Below are 18,831 nucleotides of genomic sequence, written 5' to 3'. Positions count from 1 at the left end.
TATACACCGATATGTTCATAAGGGAAGTTGTAATTTGGGAACTTGGTAGAACCCGTGATACAGGTACAATTTGAAACCATAGTCCTTACCAAATGGCGTTGTCACCTTTTGACTCCAACATTGTGGACTTAACCTCATTATGTATTCTATGTACTTCAGCATAAGCATGCATCCATGCATTCATTCATAAATGTATTTTTTTTCATCCATTAAATTGTCGAAGGACTTAGACAAGCATTTTTTGTAAATATTGTAGATGGATTCTAAGACGAGGAGTATTAAGAAGTACACTTTCAAGAAACCGGATTTGACAAGGCTAAGGGAGTTAGCATCTCATGTGACTAATCCAAGAGATTTTCGAGAACGTCATGGGAGATTACTTGACCTCCTCAAAGTGAAGGTCGAAGATGGAATTTTAGAGACTTTGGTGCAGTTTTACGACCCAATTTGTCACTGCTTCACGTTTCCCGACTACCAGTTGGTCCCCACTCTTGAAGAATATTCCTTTTGGGTCGGCTTACCGGTATCCGAGGGAGGACCTTTCAACGGCCTTGAACCCAGCCCCAAAAATGCAACTATTGCAGAAGCCCTTCACCTCAAACCTTCTGACTTGGTTCATCCTCACTTCACCATTAAAAACAACCTCCAAGGCTTAACCGCCAAATTCCTCTACCAAAAAGCCTCCAACTTTGTGAAAGCCAAAAAGACCAATGCCTTTGAATCTATTTTCACCTTACTCATATATGGCCTTTTCTTGTTTCCCAACATGGACAATTTTGTCGACCTCAACGCAATTAAGATTTTTCTAGCCAAGAATCCAGTTCCCACTTTACTTGCAAACACTTACCATTCTATTCACTACAGAAATATCCAAGAGGGTGGACTGGTCGTTTGTTGTGCACCCTTGCTATACAGATGGTATGCTTCACATTTACCTAAGTCTGTCTTCTCCAAAGAGAACACCGGGAAAGCTTCTTGGTCTGAGAGGATCATGCCTCTCACTCCAGCTGACATTGTGTGGGTTCATACGGGTACTAACACCGAAGGAATTATTGGTAGTTGTGGAGAGTTTGAAAATGTGCCCCTTATCGGTACGTGTGGAGGAATTACTTACAACCCCACTCTTGCTATGCGTCAGTACGGATACCCTATGAAGGGGAGACCTGACAGTCTTTCTCTGTCCAACGAGTTTTATCTTAACAAAAATGATCATGCAAGTTTGAGGATGCGGTTTGTGCAAGCTTGGCACTCTATTCGTAAGTTTGATGGAATCCAATTGGGAAGGAAACAGAGCTTCGCACATGAATCGTATACACAGTGGGTGATCGATAGAGCTACAACTTTTGGTATGCCTTATACCTTGCCAAGATTCTTATCTTCGACTGTTCCAGAAATACCTTTACCTCTACTCCCACAAACCAAGGAAGAGTACCAGGAGCGTTTAGCCGAAGCGGAACGTGAGATACATAGGTGGAAAAGAGAGTATCAGAAGAAGGATCATGATTATGAGACTGTAATGGGCCTGCTGGAGCAAGAAGCCTATGATAGCCGACAGAAAGACGAGATAATCGCCAAGCTGAATGAAAGAATCAAGGAGAAAGATGCCGCCCTTGATCGAATTCCCGGGCGAAAGAAGAAGCGTATGGATCTCTTTGATGGTCCACATTCTGATTTTGAGGATTAGTCCGCTTCAGAAGCTTGAAAGTCTCTCAGTTTGTGTTTCACGTCATTTTCTTAGTTTTCATTTATGTATTTTGGAGTCTATCCCTTGACTCAGTTTGTTAAAAGGGAATTATTTTTGTTTTACTTTAAAAGTTTATCCCTTGGCTTTGTTGTTAGAAAGGGAATTATCTTGTAATCAACTTTGTTTTTTTAATTTTAATGAATTGTTTAGGTTGATATGTTTACAAAATTGCTTCTATAGGTCCTTCGATAAAAATTGCATATTCTGGCATATAGCATATCATGCATCATATTGCATTCATAAAAAGTGTCAAAGCCAAGTCTCATATTTTCCTCATTTCTGCCTCAGGAGAAAAGCAAAGGTGGCCCGACGTATTCAGTACAAACCTACCCGTGTTCATCATACTCGAGCATACCTCAAGAGGAAAATGGCAGATGCTGAACAAACGAACAGTGACCTTAGGGAAGAGGTTAGTAGCCTCAAGGAAGGTATGGAAAAAATAACTGCAATGATGATGGACATGATGGCCGCACAGGCACGAGCCTCTCAAGCAAAAGTTGTTCAGACTGTTCAGGGAGATGTTGAAGTCTCTCAGCCTGCTGGTTCTACTGCAACTATTGGTACTACACAGCCCTTGGTGAATCAGTTTTCCTCTGGTGATATGACAAATATGTATAGTTCAGGGTTTCGTCTTGCTGGCTCTCTTGGTTCTTCTATTCCTCCTCAGTATCATATGCCGCCAGGCTATCCGTGGGGCATGCCACTCGCAAATAATGAAGGTGTTCGTCATAATGCACCAGAAATGCAGTTTCCTTTTGGACATCAACAAACACCGTTTTATCAGTCCGGCCAGCCTTTTCCTCAGGCCACTATGACCTATGCTGGACCCCTTGTTCATGCTGCTCATCAAGAAGAAGAACAGGTTTATCACTCCAATAGTGTGGCTGGTGATGATAGGGTGGGAAACTTGGAAGAAAGGTTTGAGGCGGTGCACAAAGAGTTAAAGACTATCCGCGGTAAAGAAATGTTCAGTCAGAATGTGAATGATCTCTGCTTGGTTCCAGATGTGGTGATACCTCATAAGTTTAAAATGCCGATCTTTGAAAAATACACAGGGGATACTTGCCCTGAGATGCACTTAGTCACATATGTCAGGAAGATGGTTGCTCACAAGAATAATGAGCCTCTGCTTATTCACTGTTTCCAGGACAGTTTGACTGGTCCCGCACACACATGGTATATGAATTTGAAGGGCATCACAACCTTTGAGGAATTGGCCAATGCTTTCATCCAACAGTACAAGTATAACTCTTATCTGGCACCTAACCGGAAAGAACTGCAATCTATGACTCAGGGTGATAAGGAATCTTTCAAGGAATACGCTCAACGCTTCATTCAAAAGTCTGCTCAAATCCGTCCGCCTCTGGATGAAAGAGAAGTGTCCGATCTATTCTATGAGACTCTGAGCCCTTTCTACTCAGAGAAGATGCTTGGTTGTGCTTCACAGAAGTTTACCGATATGGTAGATATGGGTGTGCGCATTGAAGATTGGGTCCGTAAGGGACGTGTAAGTAGAGATGGTGCTTCTTCAGCTGGTTCATCTAATGGTAATAGGAAGTTCGGAAATGGGTACTCAAAGAAGAACGCTCAAGAGGTTGGCATGGTGGCCCATGGCGGATCCCAGCCTATATACCCTAGCTACCCCTTTGTTGCTAACATTCCACCACCTACCCCAGCTCCACAAAATCCAAACTATCAACTACAAAGGCCTCAAACACCCCATCCATATTATCCACCACTATATCAACCACAACCTTATCAACCCCAACCGTTTTATCAACAACCATACTATCCCCCACCACCTCAACAGCAACAGCCTCGCCCTCGAGCTCAACAACAACATACTCGCCCTCAAAGAAACCAATTTCCCCCTATCCCCATGACATATGAAGCCTTGTTACCTTCCTTGCTTGCCCGAGGTCTTGTTCAGACCCTACCACCTCCTCGTGTGCAGAACCCTTTACCCCCTTGGTACCGTGCTGATCGAAATTGTGCCTTCCATCAAGGGGCACCAGGACACGACATTGAACACTGTTACCCCCTTAAAGAGGCAGTTCAAAAGTTGATTCACAGCAAAGATTTATCCTTCACTGACCCGAACCCTGCTGCTCCAGACCATCCTCTGCCACCCCATGGGCCTACTGTTAACATGGTTGAAGATTATCAAGAAGGGGGTCTTGTCACTCGCTCTCAGGATATCAAAACTCCGTTGGTTCCGTTACATATGAAGATGTGTGAGGCAGCTATGTTTAGCCACAATCATAATATTTGTGAAGTATGTTCTGTGGATCCCCGCGGTTGCGCGCAGGTTCAAGATGATGTGCAAGGGCTAATGGATCGGGGAGAGCTGGTAGTCACGAGGGAGGACAAGAGTGTATGTGTTGTAATCCCTGTGTTCAAGGATAGTGCGAAACCAATTGATGGTGTTACTCCAGTGTTCAAGGACAATTCCAAGCCAGCTGTCACTCCTCTTGTGATTTGTGTGCCGAGACCCGAGCCGTTTTTCTCTCCAAACGCCATGCCGTATAACTATGAACCTACAATCATAGAGAATGGTAAAGAGATATCCTGGAGTCCTTCAACTTCCGTGAGTAACATTGCGGAGAGTAGTCAAATTCTGAGAAGTGGACGTATCCTTCCGGTTGTTGTGCAAGCAAAGAAGAAAGCTCCGGTGATAGAGTCAGTGCCAATACAAGATCCTAGCAAGGGTAAGAGTGTGGTTCAACCTGGTGAAACTGATAATGATGAGATCTTGAAGCTGATCAAGAAAAGTGATTATAAGATAGTGGATCAGTTATTGCAGACTCCATCAAAGATTTCTATCATGTCACTATTGACAAGCTCTGATGCTCATAGGGATGCATTGATGAAAGTGTTGAATCAAGCTTACGTAGACCACGATGTGACTTTGGGTCAATTTGGGAGCATTGTTGGAAATGTGACGGCATGCAACAATCTGAGTTTCAGTGATGAAGACCTCCCAGTGGAAGGGAAGAACCATAATATGGCCTTGCATATCTCTGTTATGTGCAAAACAGATTCTTTGTCCAATGTCTTGATAGACACCGGTTCTTCTCTCAATGTGATGGCGAAGACGACCTTTGATAGATTGACATATTCAGATGGATTTATTAGGCCTAGTTGCGTATCAGTAAGGGCGTTTGATGGATCCAGGAAGTCGGTATGGGGAGAAGTAGATTTACCTATCACTGTTGGGCCCCAAGAGTTTAAAGTTACATTCCAGATAATGGATATTCAAGCTTCCTATAGCTGTTTACTCGGTAGACCATGGATTCATGAAGCCGGGGCAGTAACATCCACCCTTCATCAAAAGTTAAAGTTTGTGAGTCGTGGAAAACTTGTTACAGTAAGTGGCGAATCAGCTCTTTTGGTTAGCCATTTGTCGTCTTTTTCCTTCATTGGTGGTGAAAGTTCGGATGGAACGTCATTCCAAGGACTTTCGGTCGAAAGCGGTACTACAAGAGGTGAAACATGCACGGCCTCTCTAAAGGATGCTCAGAGAGTAATTCAAGAAGGAAAAGCAGAAGGTTGGGGGAAGTTAGTACAGTTGCCTGAGAACAAGCGCAAAGAAGGTCTGGGTTTCTCCGGCAATAAGCAAGTGATGTTCGACCCAACTAGAGGTACTTTTCACAGTGCTGGATTCATTAATGCGCCACCTGAGACTAATGCAATCTTGGAAGATCAATCAGAAGAGGTGGCCCCTGACTTTGTAACTCCGGGTGGAAACTGCTGCAATTGGATTGCTGTTGACATCCCTTCTGCGATACCTCTTTCTAAGTAATGTGTTTGTCTTTTTTGTTGCTTTTTTTAGAAAACTCCTTTCGTCCTACCCAGACGAAAGTGAAATCTTGTCGGGTTTGTTTTTGCTTTGAGTTTGTTTTCAGTATTAATGAAAATTGTCGTTTCTGTCACGGCCGTTATTTTATTTTAGTGCTTTTTCTGGAAAAATGGTAATACAAAAAACCAAAAAACTTGTTCTCTTTTTCTTTTAAATAATATACATCAATTTCAAAGGTCTGCATTCACTCTTTTACTAAAAAAAAATCAATCATGAATCATATGCAGACTGAACATACATGAGCCCGTTGAACATGATGACCCTATGTTACCTCCCAACTTTGAGTTCCCAGTTTACGAGGCTTGGGTAGAAGAGGATGAAGAGATTCCCGATGAACTCCGATGGATGTTAGAGCAAGAAAGAAAAGCTATTCAGCCTTACAAGGAAGAAATAGAGTTGATCAACCTGGGCACTGAGGATGATAAAAAAGAAATTAAGATTGGAGCGTCGTTGGAGGCGTCTGTCAAGAAAAAGATAATTGAGCTTCTCAGAGAGTATGATGATATATTTGCATGGTCCTACAAAGACATGCCGGGGTTAGACCATGATGTTGTGGAACACCGTTTGCCTTTGAAGCCCGAGTGTCCTCCAGTCAAGCAGAAGTTAAGAAGATCTCATCCAGATATGGCTCTCAAGATCAAAGAGGAAGTGCGAAAGCAAATTGATGCAGGTTTCTTGATTACCTCTGAGTATCCTCAATGGTTGGCCAACATAGTGCCCGTTCCAAAGAAAGATGGTAAGGTCAGAATGTGTGTTGACTATCGGGATTTGAACAAAGCTAGTCCGAAGGATGATTTCCCTTTACCTCACATTGATGTATTGGTTGATAGTACTGCTAGATGCAAGGTATTCTCCTTCATGGATGGATTCTCCGGGTATAACCAGATCAAGATGGCTCCAGAAGATAGAGAAAAGACGTCGTTCATCACGCCTTGGGGTGCTTTCTGCTACTTGGTAATGCCATTTGGGTTGATAAATGCTGGTGCCACTTACCAGAGAGGCATGACTAAAATATTCCATGATATGATACATAAAGAGATTGAAGTGTATGTGGATGACATGATTGTCAAATCAGGCACTGAAGAAGAACATGTTGAGTATTTGTTGAAGATGTTCCAACGGTTGAGAAAGTACAAACTCCGTTTGAATCCTAACAAGTGTACCTTCGGTGTTAGATCCGGCAAGCTCTTGGGTTTTATCGTCAGCCAGAAGGGTATTGAAGTAGATCCCGACAAAGTCAAAGCTATCAGGGAAATGCCTGCTCCAAGGACAGAGAAACAAGTTAGAGGTTTTCTAGGAAGACTGAACTACATCTCCAGATTCATCTCTCATATGACTGCCACATGTGGGCCGATATTCAAGTTACTCCGTAAAGATCAAGGGATTGTTTGGACGGAAGATTGCCAGAAAGCTTTTGACAGCATCAAAGGGTATTTGTTAGAACCTCCGATTCTTGTCCCTCCGGTCGAAGGGAGGCCTTTGATCATGTATTTGACTGTGTTAGAAGATTCTATGGGCTGTGTGTTGGGTCAACAAGACGAGACTGGAAAGAAAGAGCACGCCATTTACTACTTGAGTAAGAAGTTTACCGATTGTGAGTCCCGATATTCTATGCTTGAGAAAACCTGTTGCGCTTTGGCATGGGCTGCTAAGCGTCTTCGTCACTATATGGTTAATCACACTACTTGGTTGATATCCAAAATGGATCCGATCAAGTACATTTTTGAGAAGCCGGCTTTAACAGGAAGAATTGCTCGTTGGCAGATGTTATTGTCCGAGTATGATATTGTCTACCGCACTCAGAAAGCCATCAAAGGTAGTATTCTGGCTGACCATTTAGCTCATCAACCAATTGAAGATTATCAGCCTATCAAGTTTGATTTTCCAGATGAAGAGATCATGTATTTAAAGATGAAAGATTGTGACGAACCGTTGTTTGGTGAAGGTCCTGATCCAGACTCCAAGTGGGGTTTGATATTTGATGGGGCGGTTAATGTCTATGGTAATGGAATAGGGGCAGTTATCCTTACTCCAAAGGGTACTCACATTCCTTTCACTGCAAGACTCCGGTTTGATTGTACGAACAACATTGCAGAATATGAAGCTTGCATCATGGGTATTGAAGAAGCCATTGACTTGAGGATTAAAAATATTGACATATACGGAGATTCTGCTCTTGTGATTAACCAGATCAAAGGAAAATGGGAGACTCATCATGATGGTTTGGTACCGTACAGAGACTATGCAAGACGTCTTTTGACTTTCTTCAACAAGGTGGAACTGCACCACATTCCTCGGGATGAGAATCAAATGGCGGATGCCCTAGCTACTTTATCTTCAATGATCAAAGTGAATCATGGCAACGACGTGCCGCTGATCAGTGTCAAATTCCTTGATAGGCCTGCTTATGTGTTTGCAGCCGAAGCAGTTTTCGATGATAAGCCGTGGTTTCATGATATTAAAGTGTTTCTTCAAACTCAAGAGTACCCTCCTGGGGCATCCCGTAAAGATAAGAGAACCTTAAGAAGATTGTCTGGTAACTTCTTTCTAAGTGGAGATGTTTTGTACAAAAGGAACTTTGATTCAGTTTTACTCAGATGTGTGGACCGACGAGAAGCAGATTTGTTAATGCATGAGATACATGAAGGATCATTTGGGACCCATTCTAGTGGATATTCAATGGCTAAGAAAGCATTGAGAGCAGGCTACTACTGGATAACGATGCATGCTGACTGCCATCACTATGCTAAGAAATGTCACAAATGCCAGATTTATGCGGACAAGATTCATGTGCCGCCGTCTATGCTCAATGTTATCTCATCTCCGTGGCCGTTCTCTATGTGGGGCATTGATATGATTGGTCGGATCGAACCAAAAGCTTCCAATGGACATCGATTCATACTAGTGGCCATTGACTACTTCACCAAGTGGGTTGAAGCGGCTTCTTATGCCAATGTGACCAAGCAAGTGGTGGTCCGGTTTATCAAGAACAATATCATATGTCGCTATGGCGTCCCTAACAAGATTATCACGGATAATGGTACGAATCTGAACAATAAAATGATGAAGGAATTGTGTGATGATTTCAAGATCGAGCATCATAACTCTTCTCCTTATAGACCCCAGATGAATGGTGCGGTCGAAGCTGCAAACAAGAATATTAAGAAGATTGTGCAGAAGATGGTAGTCACCTATAAGGACTGGCATGAGATGTTACCCTATGCTCTATATGGTTACCGTACTTCAGTGCGTACTTCAACAGGGGCAACCCCTTTTTCCTTGGTGTATGGTACGGAAGCGATACTTCCCGTAGAAGTTGAAATCCCGTCTTTGAGAGTCTTGATGGAAGCTGAGTTATCAGAGGCTGAATGGTGTCAGAATAGGTACGATCAGTTGAATTTGATTGAGGAAAAGCGCATGGCTGCTTTGTGTCATGGACAACTATATCAGACCAGGATGAAACAAGCATTTGATAAGAAGGTTCGTCCCCGTGAATTTAAAGAAGGAGACCTAGTGGTCAAGAGTATCAAGTCTTTTCAACCAGACCCCAGGGGCAAGTGGACACCTAATTATGAAGGTCCCTATGTGGTGAAGAGAGCCTTCTCTGGTGGTGCTTTAATTCTTACAACCATGGATGGAGAGGAGTTACCTCGTCCTGTAAATTCTGATGCAGTCAAGAAATACTTTGTCTAAATATGTATAAAAGAACAGCTCGGTAGGTCGAAAACCCGAAAGGGCGGCCTAAACCAAAAATGAGCGTCTCGGTGGACTGAAAACCCGAAAGGGCGGTCCAGGCAAAAATTAGAGACAAAAAAAAAAAAAACAAAAAAAACAAAAAATTATCCTGATAGATTGAAAACCCGCAAGGGCGATCTATGCAAAAATTAAGGATTATGACAAGTAACTGCATCAGATGAAGCATCACTCACTTGGGGCACCTTAGCCGTCAAAAAATCTTCGATATCGAAGCAATCGAAACAGTGGAATTCAAAGGTGTTAGGAAGTATGATGGTTATTGTGTTCAATGTACCTTCCCCATATTAATTACCATTTTCCAAACTTTGTGATCTGTGGTGCCAAGCCTTCGGCTGGCTACCATCTCTTTTAAATCAATTTGAGCCTGTGCCTTTTATTTGAAGTTCCTATTTATTTTATGTGCAAGTTTTCTTCCATTTTACTGTTAATACTTGAGGTAAAAACTTTGAAAATTCCTTTTAAAAAAAAAATCTTTATGTTTTCTTTTGGGAAAAAGCAAAATTGACAAACATTTTGTCTTTAATTCATGTATCGTAGAAGCATGTGTCAATGTTCGATTCAAAAGCACGGGTGTGGTCATTGCTAAAAAAAATATATAAAAAAATAAAAAAATAAAAAAAGGAACTCGCTAAGTTGAAAACCCGAAAGGGCGACTTAGGCAAAAAAAGAGAGCATCCCGGTGGATTGAAAACCCAAAAGGGCGGTCCAGGCAAAAGTTAGGGATTTCAAAGTATACCAAAGAAAAAGCAATGACTATGTGAAGCATGAACTTGTGAAAGTACTCCTGTAAATCCAGAAATGGCGACTTCGGTTAGTGGTCTGACTATTGGTTCATTGCCCCATCAGTGTTTTGCTTAAAGGGTTGGGCCCTGATGAAGATTACCGAGTTGTTTGTACTATGATACCGGGCCATTTCCGTTCTGGACCTGCCCAATCATCCCTCAATTATCTTGTCGTTGTATTGTCATATGTGTCTCATACATATTCATTCATTCATGCATAGATAGCACGCATACAAATATCATTCATGCATGGTTGCATTATTACCAAGTGTCTTATTTCAATGTATCCTGTAAAAAGTGTCATCCCCATTGTGTTTGATTCGAGTTTGTCACCAATTAAAGTTTATTTCAAGTGGCAGGTCCCACCGAGCAATCTTTGTGTCAATTCAGTTTAGCTCCCCAGTAACTTTTGTAAGCTATCCTCGTACCGGCAACATGTGACTTTTCTTATGTTGGTCGTTATCCGTGTTGAGGTAACTGACGGTGTTTTCTTTTCTTATGTTTGGTCGTTATCCGGGTTGAGATAACTGACGGTATTTCCTTTTCTTATGTTGGTCGTTATCCGTGTTGAGGTAACTGACGGTGTTTTCTTTTCTTATGTTTGGTCGTTATCCGGGTTGAGATAACTGACGGTATTTCCTTTTCTTATGTTGGTCGTTATCCGTGTTGAGGTAATTGACGGTATTTCCTTTTCGTAAGTTGGTCGTTATCCGTGTTGAGGTAACTGACGGTATTTCCTTTTCGTAAGTTGGTCGTTATCCGTGTTGAGGTAACTGACGGTATTTCCTTTTCGTAAGTTGGTCGTTATCCTATTTCCTTTTCGTAAGTTGGTCGTTATCCGAGTTGAGGTAACTGACGGTATTTCCTTTTCGTAAGTTGGTCGTTATCCGAGTTGAGGTAACTGACGGTATTTCCTTTTCGTAAGTTGGTCGTTATCCGAGTTGAGATAATCGACAATTTTTCTTTCCGTATAATGGTAATTGGTTTTCCTCCCCAATAATTTTTATATGTATGTCTCCCAGTCAGTAGGTGTTCACTATCCTTGCATTCGTAAGTGCATCGTAAGCATTCATATTATTACAGTCATGAGCATGGCATTCTCAGTATTTCAATTGGTCAAAATTAGCGTATTTAATATTTAAGTCTCTTCGACCCATGGATTCCAAAGTTGATATTTGTAAATCCCTGTGACGGAGAAACTTAAATAGGGGCATCTGTCATACCCTAAATTTTGACCAAAAATCTCACAGACGTGCATCGTTTGACTCTGATCGATCTTATAGTTCAGCGAAAATTCGGCAGGGAGGTATTTTAAAATACCTCATTTTTGTTCCGATTGCGGGCCCTCTCCTCACTTTTTATTTATTTATTAGTCTTTTAGTTTTATTTTATTATTATTTTCCATTTTTATTTTCTGTCTTTCTTCAGTATTTTTATTCAGATTTATCTTCCGTTTTAAGGTTTTTTTTTTATGGTAATAATAAAGTGTCAGTTAGAACTTTTTTTTTTTTTTCCGAGGTCCATTTTTCTTCCTCTGCTCAAACACGCCACCATCAGTGGCAAAGGTCAGCTTTTTCTTTCCAAGACTAGCTAAAAAACGTTTCAGCCTTTAACAATCACTTAATCACCCATCAAACCAATTCATGGTCCTTTAATCTATTTCCTTTTAAGAATTTGTTTTAGTCTTTGAAAGAAGGAGAGGAAATCAGAACTGTTCACAGACAATTTTCCACAGCCGCAAACCGAAAAAACACAGAATCACCAACCAGTAGCCGCAATCATCAAACCCTAATTTTTTTTTCTCTTTCAAAAATTTCAAAATCAAACACTCAAATCCAAACCGATTTCAACCAACACTTTATTCAAACCGAATCTGTTCATAAACACCTCAAATAAATCAAGTTTCGCACTTAAACATCACCTTTTCTTTTGAATCCGTCACTTACAAACTCGAATCCGAACCCACAACAATAAGAGTAACGGATCCGATTTAAACAAAGGTTCAATCGCGCCGTTTCAACAAGTATCAGAACCGAGTTTGATGAACAGAAGCGAATTCAAAGATTAGAGAGGAAGCAGATCGGAATCCGAGGTAAAAAAGGTAGTATTTTATTTTCGTTTGTTTGATTGTAGATCTAGAACGTGTTATTGCTTTTCTTTGAAATCTAAGTCCGGATCTATCATCTACATGAAAAAGGATGTTTAAAAAGGTAGTTTGTTTTGAAAAAAGAGTGGTTTGAAAACTCCGGCACGGTGGTGCACCACCGGCCACCGCGCCGGAAAACTCATAAAAAAGAAAAGGAAAAGAGAGAGAACGGAGAAGAAGGAGAAAGAAGAGAGAGAAATGAATGGAAAAATGTGAGAAAATGGGTCATACACCCTATTTATATAACTTCGAACCGGGCGGGTCTAACCGACCCGCCCACGACCCGTTTCTGCCCAAGCCCAGTTGTTCTTTTTTTATTTTCACTACAGTTTTATTATTTGCACCTCTGTTTTTGCTTTCTGCACCCTTTGGCTAAAAGAAAATTATCTAAAAAACTTACAAAAATATTGTATTTGTTTTTTTATTTTTATTTACTGTTTTTATTTTATAATTGCCATTTTTATTTTATTTAGAATCATCTCATGCATATTTTAATTTCTTGTCATTTTATTGTCGTTAATTGTTTTTTTTTTTAGCGTTTATAATTAGGAAATTGATGTAATTTATCTTGCGCATTTTTTATTTCTCATTATTATATTTCTCTTGAGACCATAGAATGTATCTAGGAATGATGTAATAATGTAGGTAACACAAGCACCGACACTTGCACCGACACCTCACGTTTATTTCTTGCGACGTTGCACCGCTATGTTAGTTTTTACCGTTAGTTTAGAAAAATCTTTTTTTCCAAAAAAATCAAATAGGCAAAACTCCAAAAATATTTTCTTAATAAACCTTGGCTTGTAACCCAAGTGTCCTTTTTCCTTTTATTTTCTTAATCAAATGCTTAATTGAATTAATATTCATAATAGACTTGATTTCTTGTAATTAAAATTTGACCAACCTCACTTTATTTTCTCTAATGCCTTGAGGCCTCTTATCCCTTCTTAAAACCTTTTTTTTCAAAATTGTTAAAATCAACCTAACCCACCAAAAAGAAACTTTTTAGGTGAACTACATTGGTTTTGATCCCTTTTCTTTAAGGGTATGTAGGCATAGGATTTTTATCCTTCCAAATCAAGTAAAAATAACCAAAAACATACTTCTTCTCCCTCCATTCTTTCACTTAGATTTTTAGATATTAATTTTCAAATAAGCAAATCAATTTAGCACAAGATAAATTAGGTAAGAGGTTCCTACGGAATACCGTAGATGCTTAGGGTGCTAGCACCTTCCCTTCGCATAACCAACCCCCGAATCCAAAGTCTCGATGAGGGTTTTTACTCATTTTTTCCCCTCCCCACGAATAAAAATCGAGAGTTCAAAGATTGACGATTCAAATCAATTAATGGTTTGATATCCGAAAATCACGAGCACATTATGGTAGCAAGAGCGAAGGATTCGTTAATTTCCATTTTCATCCTATTCTAATCATCTAGCAGCCCAGTATGTGTGTATATATATATATATAGTCTATTTTCCCGCATCATCAAAAAAATCCATGTGGCATCAACCACATGGCAAGATTTCTTGCCACTTTCGTGCCTCCAATATGACTAGGCTATTGCAGGATTAAAATAGGAAGAATCTCAAATTATATAATAGAATTTGTGGGGTTTGTTTTTTATGGTTATTTATAGACTTCACATATATTGCATAGGTTATTTCAACACTTCAACTCTTTTTTATGAAAAATACATAGGGGAGTTGGGCTCTGGGAGCTCACCAAAGTCAGAATGGGTATCAAAGCACAAAAAACGTTTAAATACATACGTAAAGATCTCCCACCAAAGAAGTACTGAAGCTCATAACAAAAGTTGAACTCAAAACTTTATTAGTAAGTCAAATGTATGACACATAATTGATCAATATATTACAAAAGTGATTAAATACTAGTAATCTACCAACATAATTGATCTCTTCACCAAGTATGACACATAATTTTTGTTTTTCAATTTTTTATTATTTATATATAAATACATAATACAGCTTTTTACAATATACAACTTAACAAATACTCTCTCCGTCTTAAATTGTATGAAATTTTGGGTATTTCACATGTATTAAAAAATATAATTAATTTTATGTGAAAAATAGATATTATGAGTTGTTTTACAAAATTGTCTTTGACCTTAATAAATGGTATGAGAAAGTAATGAATAATTAAAGATATAATGGAAAAACTAAAATATTAATGTTTCATTCGTATCATACAATTTAAGACCGATGAAGTATTTCATTAATGCGGATCTATCTTAACATCAGTCCATAGATATTTGTTTCTTAACTATAACAAGAATTTTTCTATTATGTGCAAATTTGCACATGTTAAAAAATTTAGAGTAGTAAGTTTGTCTTATAACTTGTACATTTTACATTATTAACTATGTAACTTTTTGACAAATAATTGATGTATTTTAATTAAAAAATATTACTACTTTTAGTTGTTTTAACATGTGCAATGTTGCACATATTAGACAAACCATTCTAACAAAAAGAAATGTGATGTTCTCCATCCGTCTCATAATTATTGTCTCTTTAACATTTTTTTTTTTTAAAATAACTGTCACTTTACAATATCAATGCAACATTTATTATTTTTTTCCCACTATTATAACTTTATTTATTGAATTTAATTTAATTTAACTACGCCACTAACTATAACTAATAATGTTGTTTTAGTAAATGCAACTAATTTATCAGTAAAATCAACGTAGTTAATAATTTTTTTTATAATCGTATATAAACTTCAATATTGTGAGCCGAAGGGAGTAAAATGTAGAACATTCGATAAAAAAAGCGTTGAACATGTTGGATAGTGCTCGTGATCATTTCTCCCGCCATTACTTGTTATTTTTTAAGTAAAACTCTGGCATTTTTTTTTTTTTTTTTTTTGTATGTTTTACGATATAATTGACTATATTAATTTTTTTGAAGTAAGTATAATTGACTAGATGAAATGTATGTTTTGTTTCAAGAAAGATGAAATGTATGTTTTGATTACTTTATAATTTATGTCAAATACTAATTACTTTCAATGCACCTTCTTAATAAAACTATGTCAAATAGTAATTATATTTTAAAATAATTGTTTTTTTTTGGTACAATATTTTAAAATAAATTTTTTTTGGTACAATATTTTAAAATAATTGTGTAGCATGCATATATTATAATTGTACAGCTTGCATATATTTATTTACGTGTCGAATTTATATATCTTCTATATAAGTGGAAGAATGTTCATGTACATTAACAATTATATTTACACATCCCATAATATCTCACCTTTATATCATGTATTAATATCATTTGATGATGTTCATGTATTAACAATTAAAGAATTTTATATGGAAATTATGTATTCATATTATATATTCATATCACTTTATTACCTCATAGGAAAATATTGATAACAAATCGGATTTCTCGCTTTTAAAATATATTTGAAAGTTGTTCGGATGATGTCATTATACGAGTCATCTAACTATACGAGCACCTCAATTTAGGCTATATAAATAACTTCATGTCTGAGGAAGAAAACCACACACAAAAACAAAACAAACAAAAAAATTCTAATTTTTTTTTACATTGAGGATGAGAACGAAGGTGAAACTTGCATTCATGGTCAATGATTCTGCAAGGAAAATAACTTACAACAAAAGAAAAAAGAGTCTGAAAAAGATGGTTGATGAACTCACTACCCTATGTGGGATTGATGTATGCGCTATACTTTTTAGCGAATTTCATTCAGGACCAGAGGTCTGGCCTTCCCCATTGGAGGTTCAAAGGATTATCACAAAGTTCAAAAATTATTCAGAATACGAGCAAGGAAAGAAAAAGTTGAACCAAGAGAGCTATTTGATGGATAGGATTATGAAGTCAAAAGAGAAATTGGGGAAAGTGCAGAGAACCAATTGGGAGATGGAGAAGTCCTTGATCTTGTTTCAATGTCTCGTTCAAGAAAATTTTATCAACACTCTGAACACAAACGTTTTGAATGATCTAGCAAGTGAAATTAATGAGAAGCTTAAGGAAATTACTTCAAAGATGAATCAACTTGACACAAATGAAACCACTTAGAGATTTCGATTACATAAATGTATTATTTTTGTTTCTTTGTTTGTGTTCTATTTATTTCCCTATTGTTATTTTCTGTTTGTTTTCAATCATCGGATGTAGTAATAAATTCTCATGGTTAAATATGCACTTGTTGATTTTTTTTAAGAGTATTTTGTTTTCAAAAGTTTTTATTTTAAAAAAAATTAGGTGTTAGTTAGTTGAATGAATATGATGAATGCATCATAATATTGCTTTCTAGAAAAATATAAACTCTAAAAGATATTTGAATCGCGTCGATCATGATTGAAAATAGTGATGAATACAAAATTTAAAGAAACGAATACAATATGTTAATACAAAATTAGGTGTTAGTTTCGGGTTTTACTTATGTTAATAAATGATGAAACATTTAGAAATCAAAAACGATGATTAATGAGTCGAAACGTGGAGATCATTTTGAAGTTAAATTTGAATCATTGGAAATAGACAAAAATTACATACATAGAAGTTATGATTAATATCGTAACATATTGTACAACATAGAAGAGTAGAGAAAACGAGATAACAAAAGAGTATGTTGTATTACTTCTCAAGTGCATCTTTACATCAAAACATGAGTCCTATTTATAGGATACCAATCAGCAGGTAAATGATCACATGCAATCAAAGAGCACTAACAATTCATTCACTAATGGGAATTATAAGAATTTGAAAGATCAATAATGGACATCCACCAACTTTATTATTCATAACACTCCTGCTTGGATGTCCATCAAAGACATGTCTCATTAAAACCTTACTAGAGAAAAAACCCGATGGTAAAAAAAATCTAATAAAGGAAAAAGAGTACAACATCTTTTTGTGTCATAATCTGCCTTGTTAAAAACCATACCAGAAAAACCTAATAGGATAAAACCATGGTTAATGAAAAAAATATTGCAGAACATATTTGTGTTTCCCCTCATAAAGACAATTTTATGTGAGACGAAGAAGGTCAGTTAATCTTTTATGCTAGTTACCCAACATCTTTACTTAACGGTGACTATATAGAAAGATATGGCATATCTCAATGTTATTCTCCAAAATACCAGTTCTATATCCTCATTTGGGTTATGTTTCCTTTAAGCTCCTTTTCTTATTCAAGATTTTTTATATTTGGAACCGATTGATCTATCATGCTTCATGCACGATTGAGACTCATTTGCACATTACCTAATATTTCATTAGAAAAGAAATTATGCGGAGCATTCTGCCAGAAAAAAAAAAAAAAAAGCGGAGCACAAATTTTACAAAACAAATAGTATGAATGATACAATTTAAAAATAAAGTTCAATTTATCAAAGACTTCATCATTTCAATCAATGATTGTACTCTTACGTTCAATCACAAATGTGACTTATCGTTCAAAATGTTCTTGATATTGTTTTCTCAATGTTGTTACTTCAGGAGAACATTCAAGAAGCATAAATAATATTTTTTTTAATTCTTTTGATAGAACTTATGCTAAGATCAAATAGATCTTATATATTTGAATTGTGGTCAAGAACTCCACAAAACTCGATGAACAATAAGGAAGTAAAATCACAATTTTGCAATCTTTTAAGGATGATTTAATATTAAATCTTAGTTCTTCAAGAACTATATTTCAAATCTTCATAAACATTGATCAAGAAAATTGTTTATTTAAGCAATCCTTCAGGGATCTTTTTAAAGAAAAAAAGAAATTAATTCGTCGAGAATTAGGTTACATTCTCAACGTTTAACTCTTCATTTTTTTTTTTAAATAATATAAAGATAAAATTGATAATATTTTTAACCATAAATCTATCAACACCAAGGAAGATCATAATTTTTACTATCCTTCGAGTATGTTTGATATTAAATAAGTAGTTCTTTAAAAAATATATATATCTCAAACCTACATAAATAAGGATAAAAATTTGATTATTTGCGATCCTTCAGGGATGCTTTAATTATATCACCCATGATTCTTCAGAAATTATATCACCCATGATCTTTATAATGATCAAGAACAATTCCTTTTTATTTGTAATCCTTCAAGGATACTTCAATGCAAATTCTTCCAAAATTTTATTAAGAATAAACAAAGAAATATATATTGTAGAAGTCAAAGAAATTTTTCAACAAAAATTATAAATAAAAATATAAATATAGATCAATCAAGTTAACCATATGAAAAAAAAAAATCGGTTAAACAAATACAATCAAGTTAAACTTAAAAGAAATAATTTCACAGAAATATACAAACATAACATACACATTCATAATGGTCTAAATGAAGAAAGTAGTGTTTTACAACTTACATAAACTTACAATAGTTTGATATATATCTTCCTTTACAACTTACACATTAGCCAATTTTTTAGTAATTTTATCATATACTGACTATAAGTATACTGGTATCGTAGTTTCATTATTAATACAAGTTATTCTAATAACATTACAATATTATATTATATCACTT

The 18,831-nt window shown here is 36.9% G+C and overlaps 2 protein-coding genes across 2 annotated transcripts; both read left to right on the top strand.

The window, feature by feature from the left end:
* Window positions 1-2,111: 2,111 nt before the first annotated feature.
* LOC120579597 (uncharacterized) lies at window positions 2,112-5,546 on the top strand. The gene has a single exon (XM_039832051.1). It carries the CDS (start codon window positions 2,112-2,114, stop codon window positions 5,544-5,546), a length of 3,435 nt encoding a protein of 1,144 aa, XP_039687985.1.
* A 321-nt stretch (window positions 5,547-5,867) lies between these two features.
* LOC25491066 (uncharacterized) lies at window positions 5,868-16,367 on the top strand. The gene is made up of 4 exons (XM_039832050.1): window positions 5,868-6,700; window positions 6,779-8,558; window positions 8,781-9,213; window positions 16,039-16,367. The coding sequence occupies exons 1-4, from the start codon at window positions 5,868-5,870 to the stop codon at window positions 16,365-16,367; spliced, it is 3,375 nt and encodes a 1,124-aa protein (XP_039687984.1).
* The last annotated feature ends 2,464 nt before the right edge of the window (window positions 16,368-18,831 follow it).

This window comes from Medicago truncatula, chromosome 3, assembly GCF_003473485.1.
Source record: "Medicago truncatula cultivar Jemalong A17 chromosome 3, MtrunA17r5.0-ANR, whole genome shotgun sequence".
In the NCBI taxonomy this organism is placed as follows: Eukaryota; Viridiplantae; Streptophyta; class Magnoliopsida; order Fabales; family Fabaceae; genus Medicago; species Medicago truncatula.
This window is presented reverse-complemented; position numbering and strand designations above follow the sequence as displayed.

What these genes read in the sequence shown, in the direction of transcription:
- LOC120579597 (XM_039832051.1), top strand. Translation starts at nt 2,112, where the DNA reads ATGGCAGATGCTGAACAAACGAACAGTGACCTTAGGGAAGAGGTTAGT.
- LOC25491066 (XM_039832050.1), top strand. Translation starts at nt 5,868, where the DNA reads ATGTTACCTCCCAACTTTGAGTTCCCAGTTTACGAGGCTTGGGTAGAA. An exon ending in AAGCGGCTTCTTATGCCAAT is followed by an intron (nt 8,559 to 8,780) that starts GTGACCAAGCAA and finishes AAGATTGTGCAG; the next exon opens with AAGATGGTAGTCACCTATAA. An exon ending in GAAGAGAGCCTTCTCTGGTG is followed by an intron (nt 9,214 to 16,038) that starts GTGCTTTAATTC and finishes AATTTCATTCAG; the next exon opens with GACCAGAGGTCTGGCCTTCC.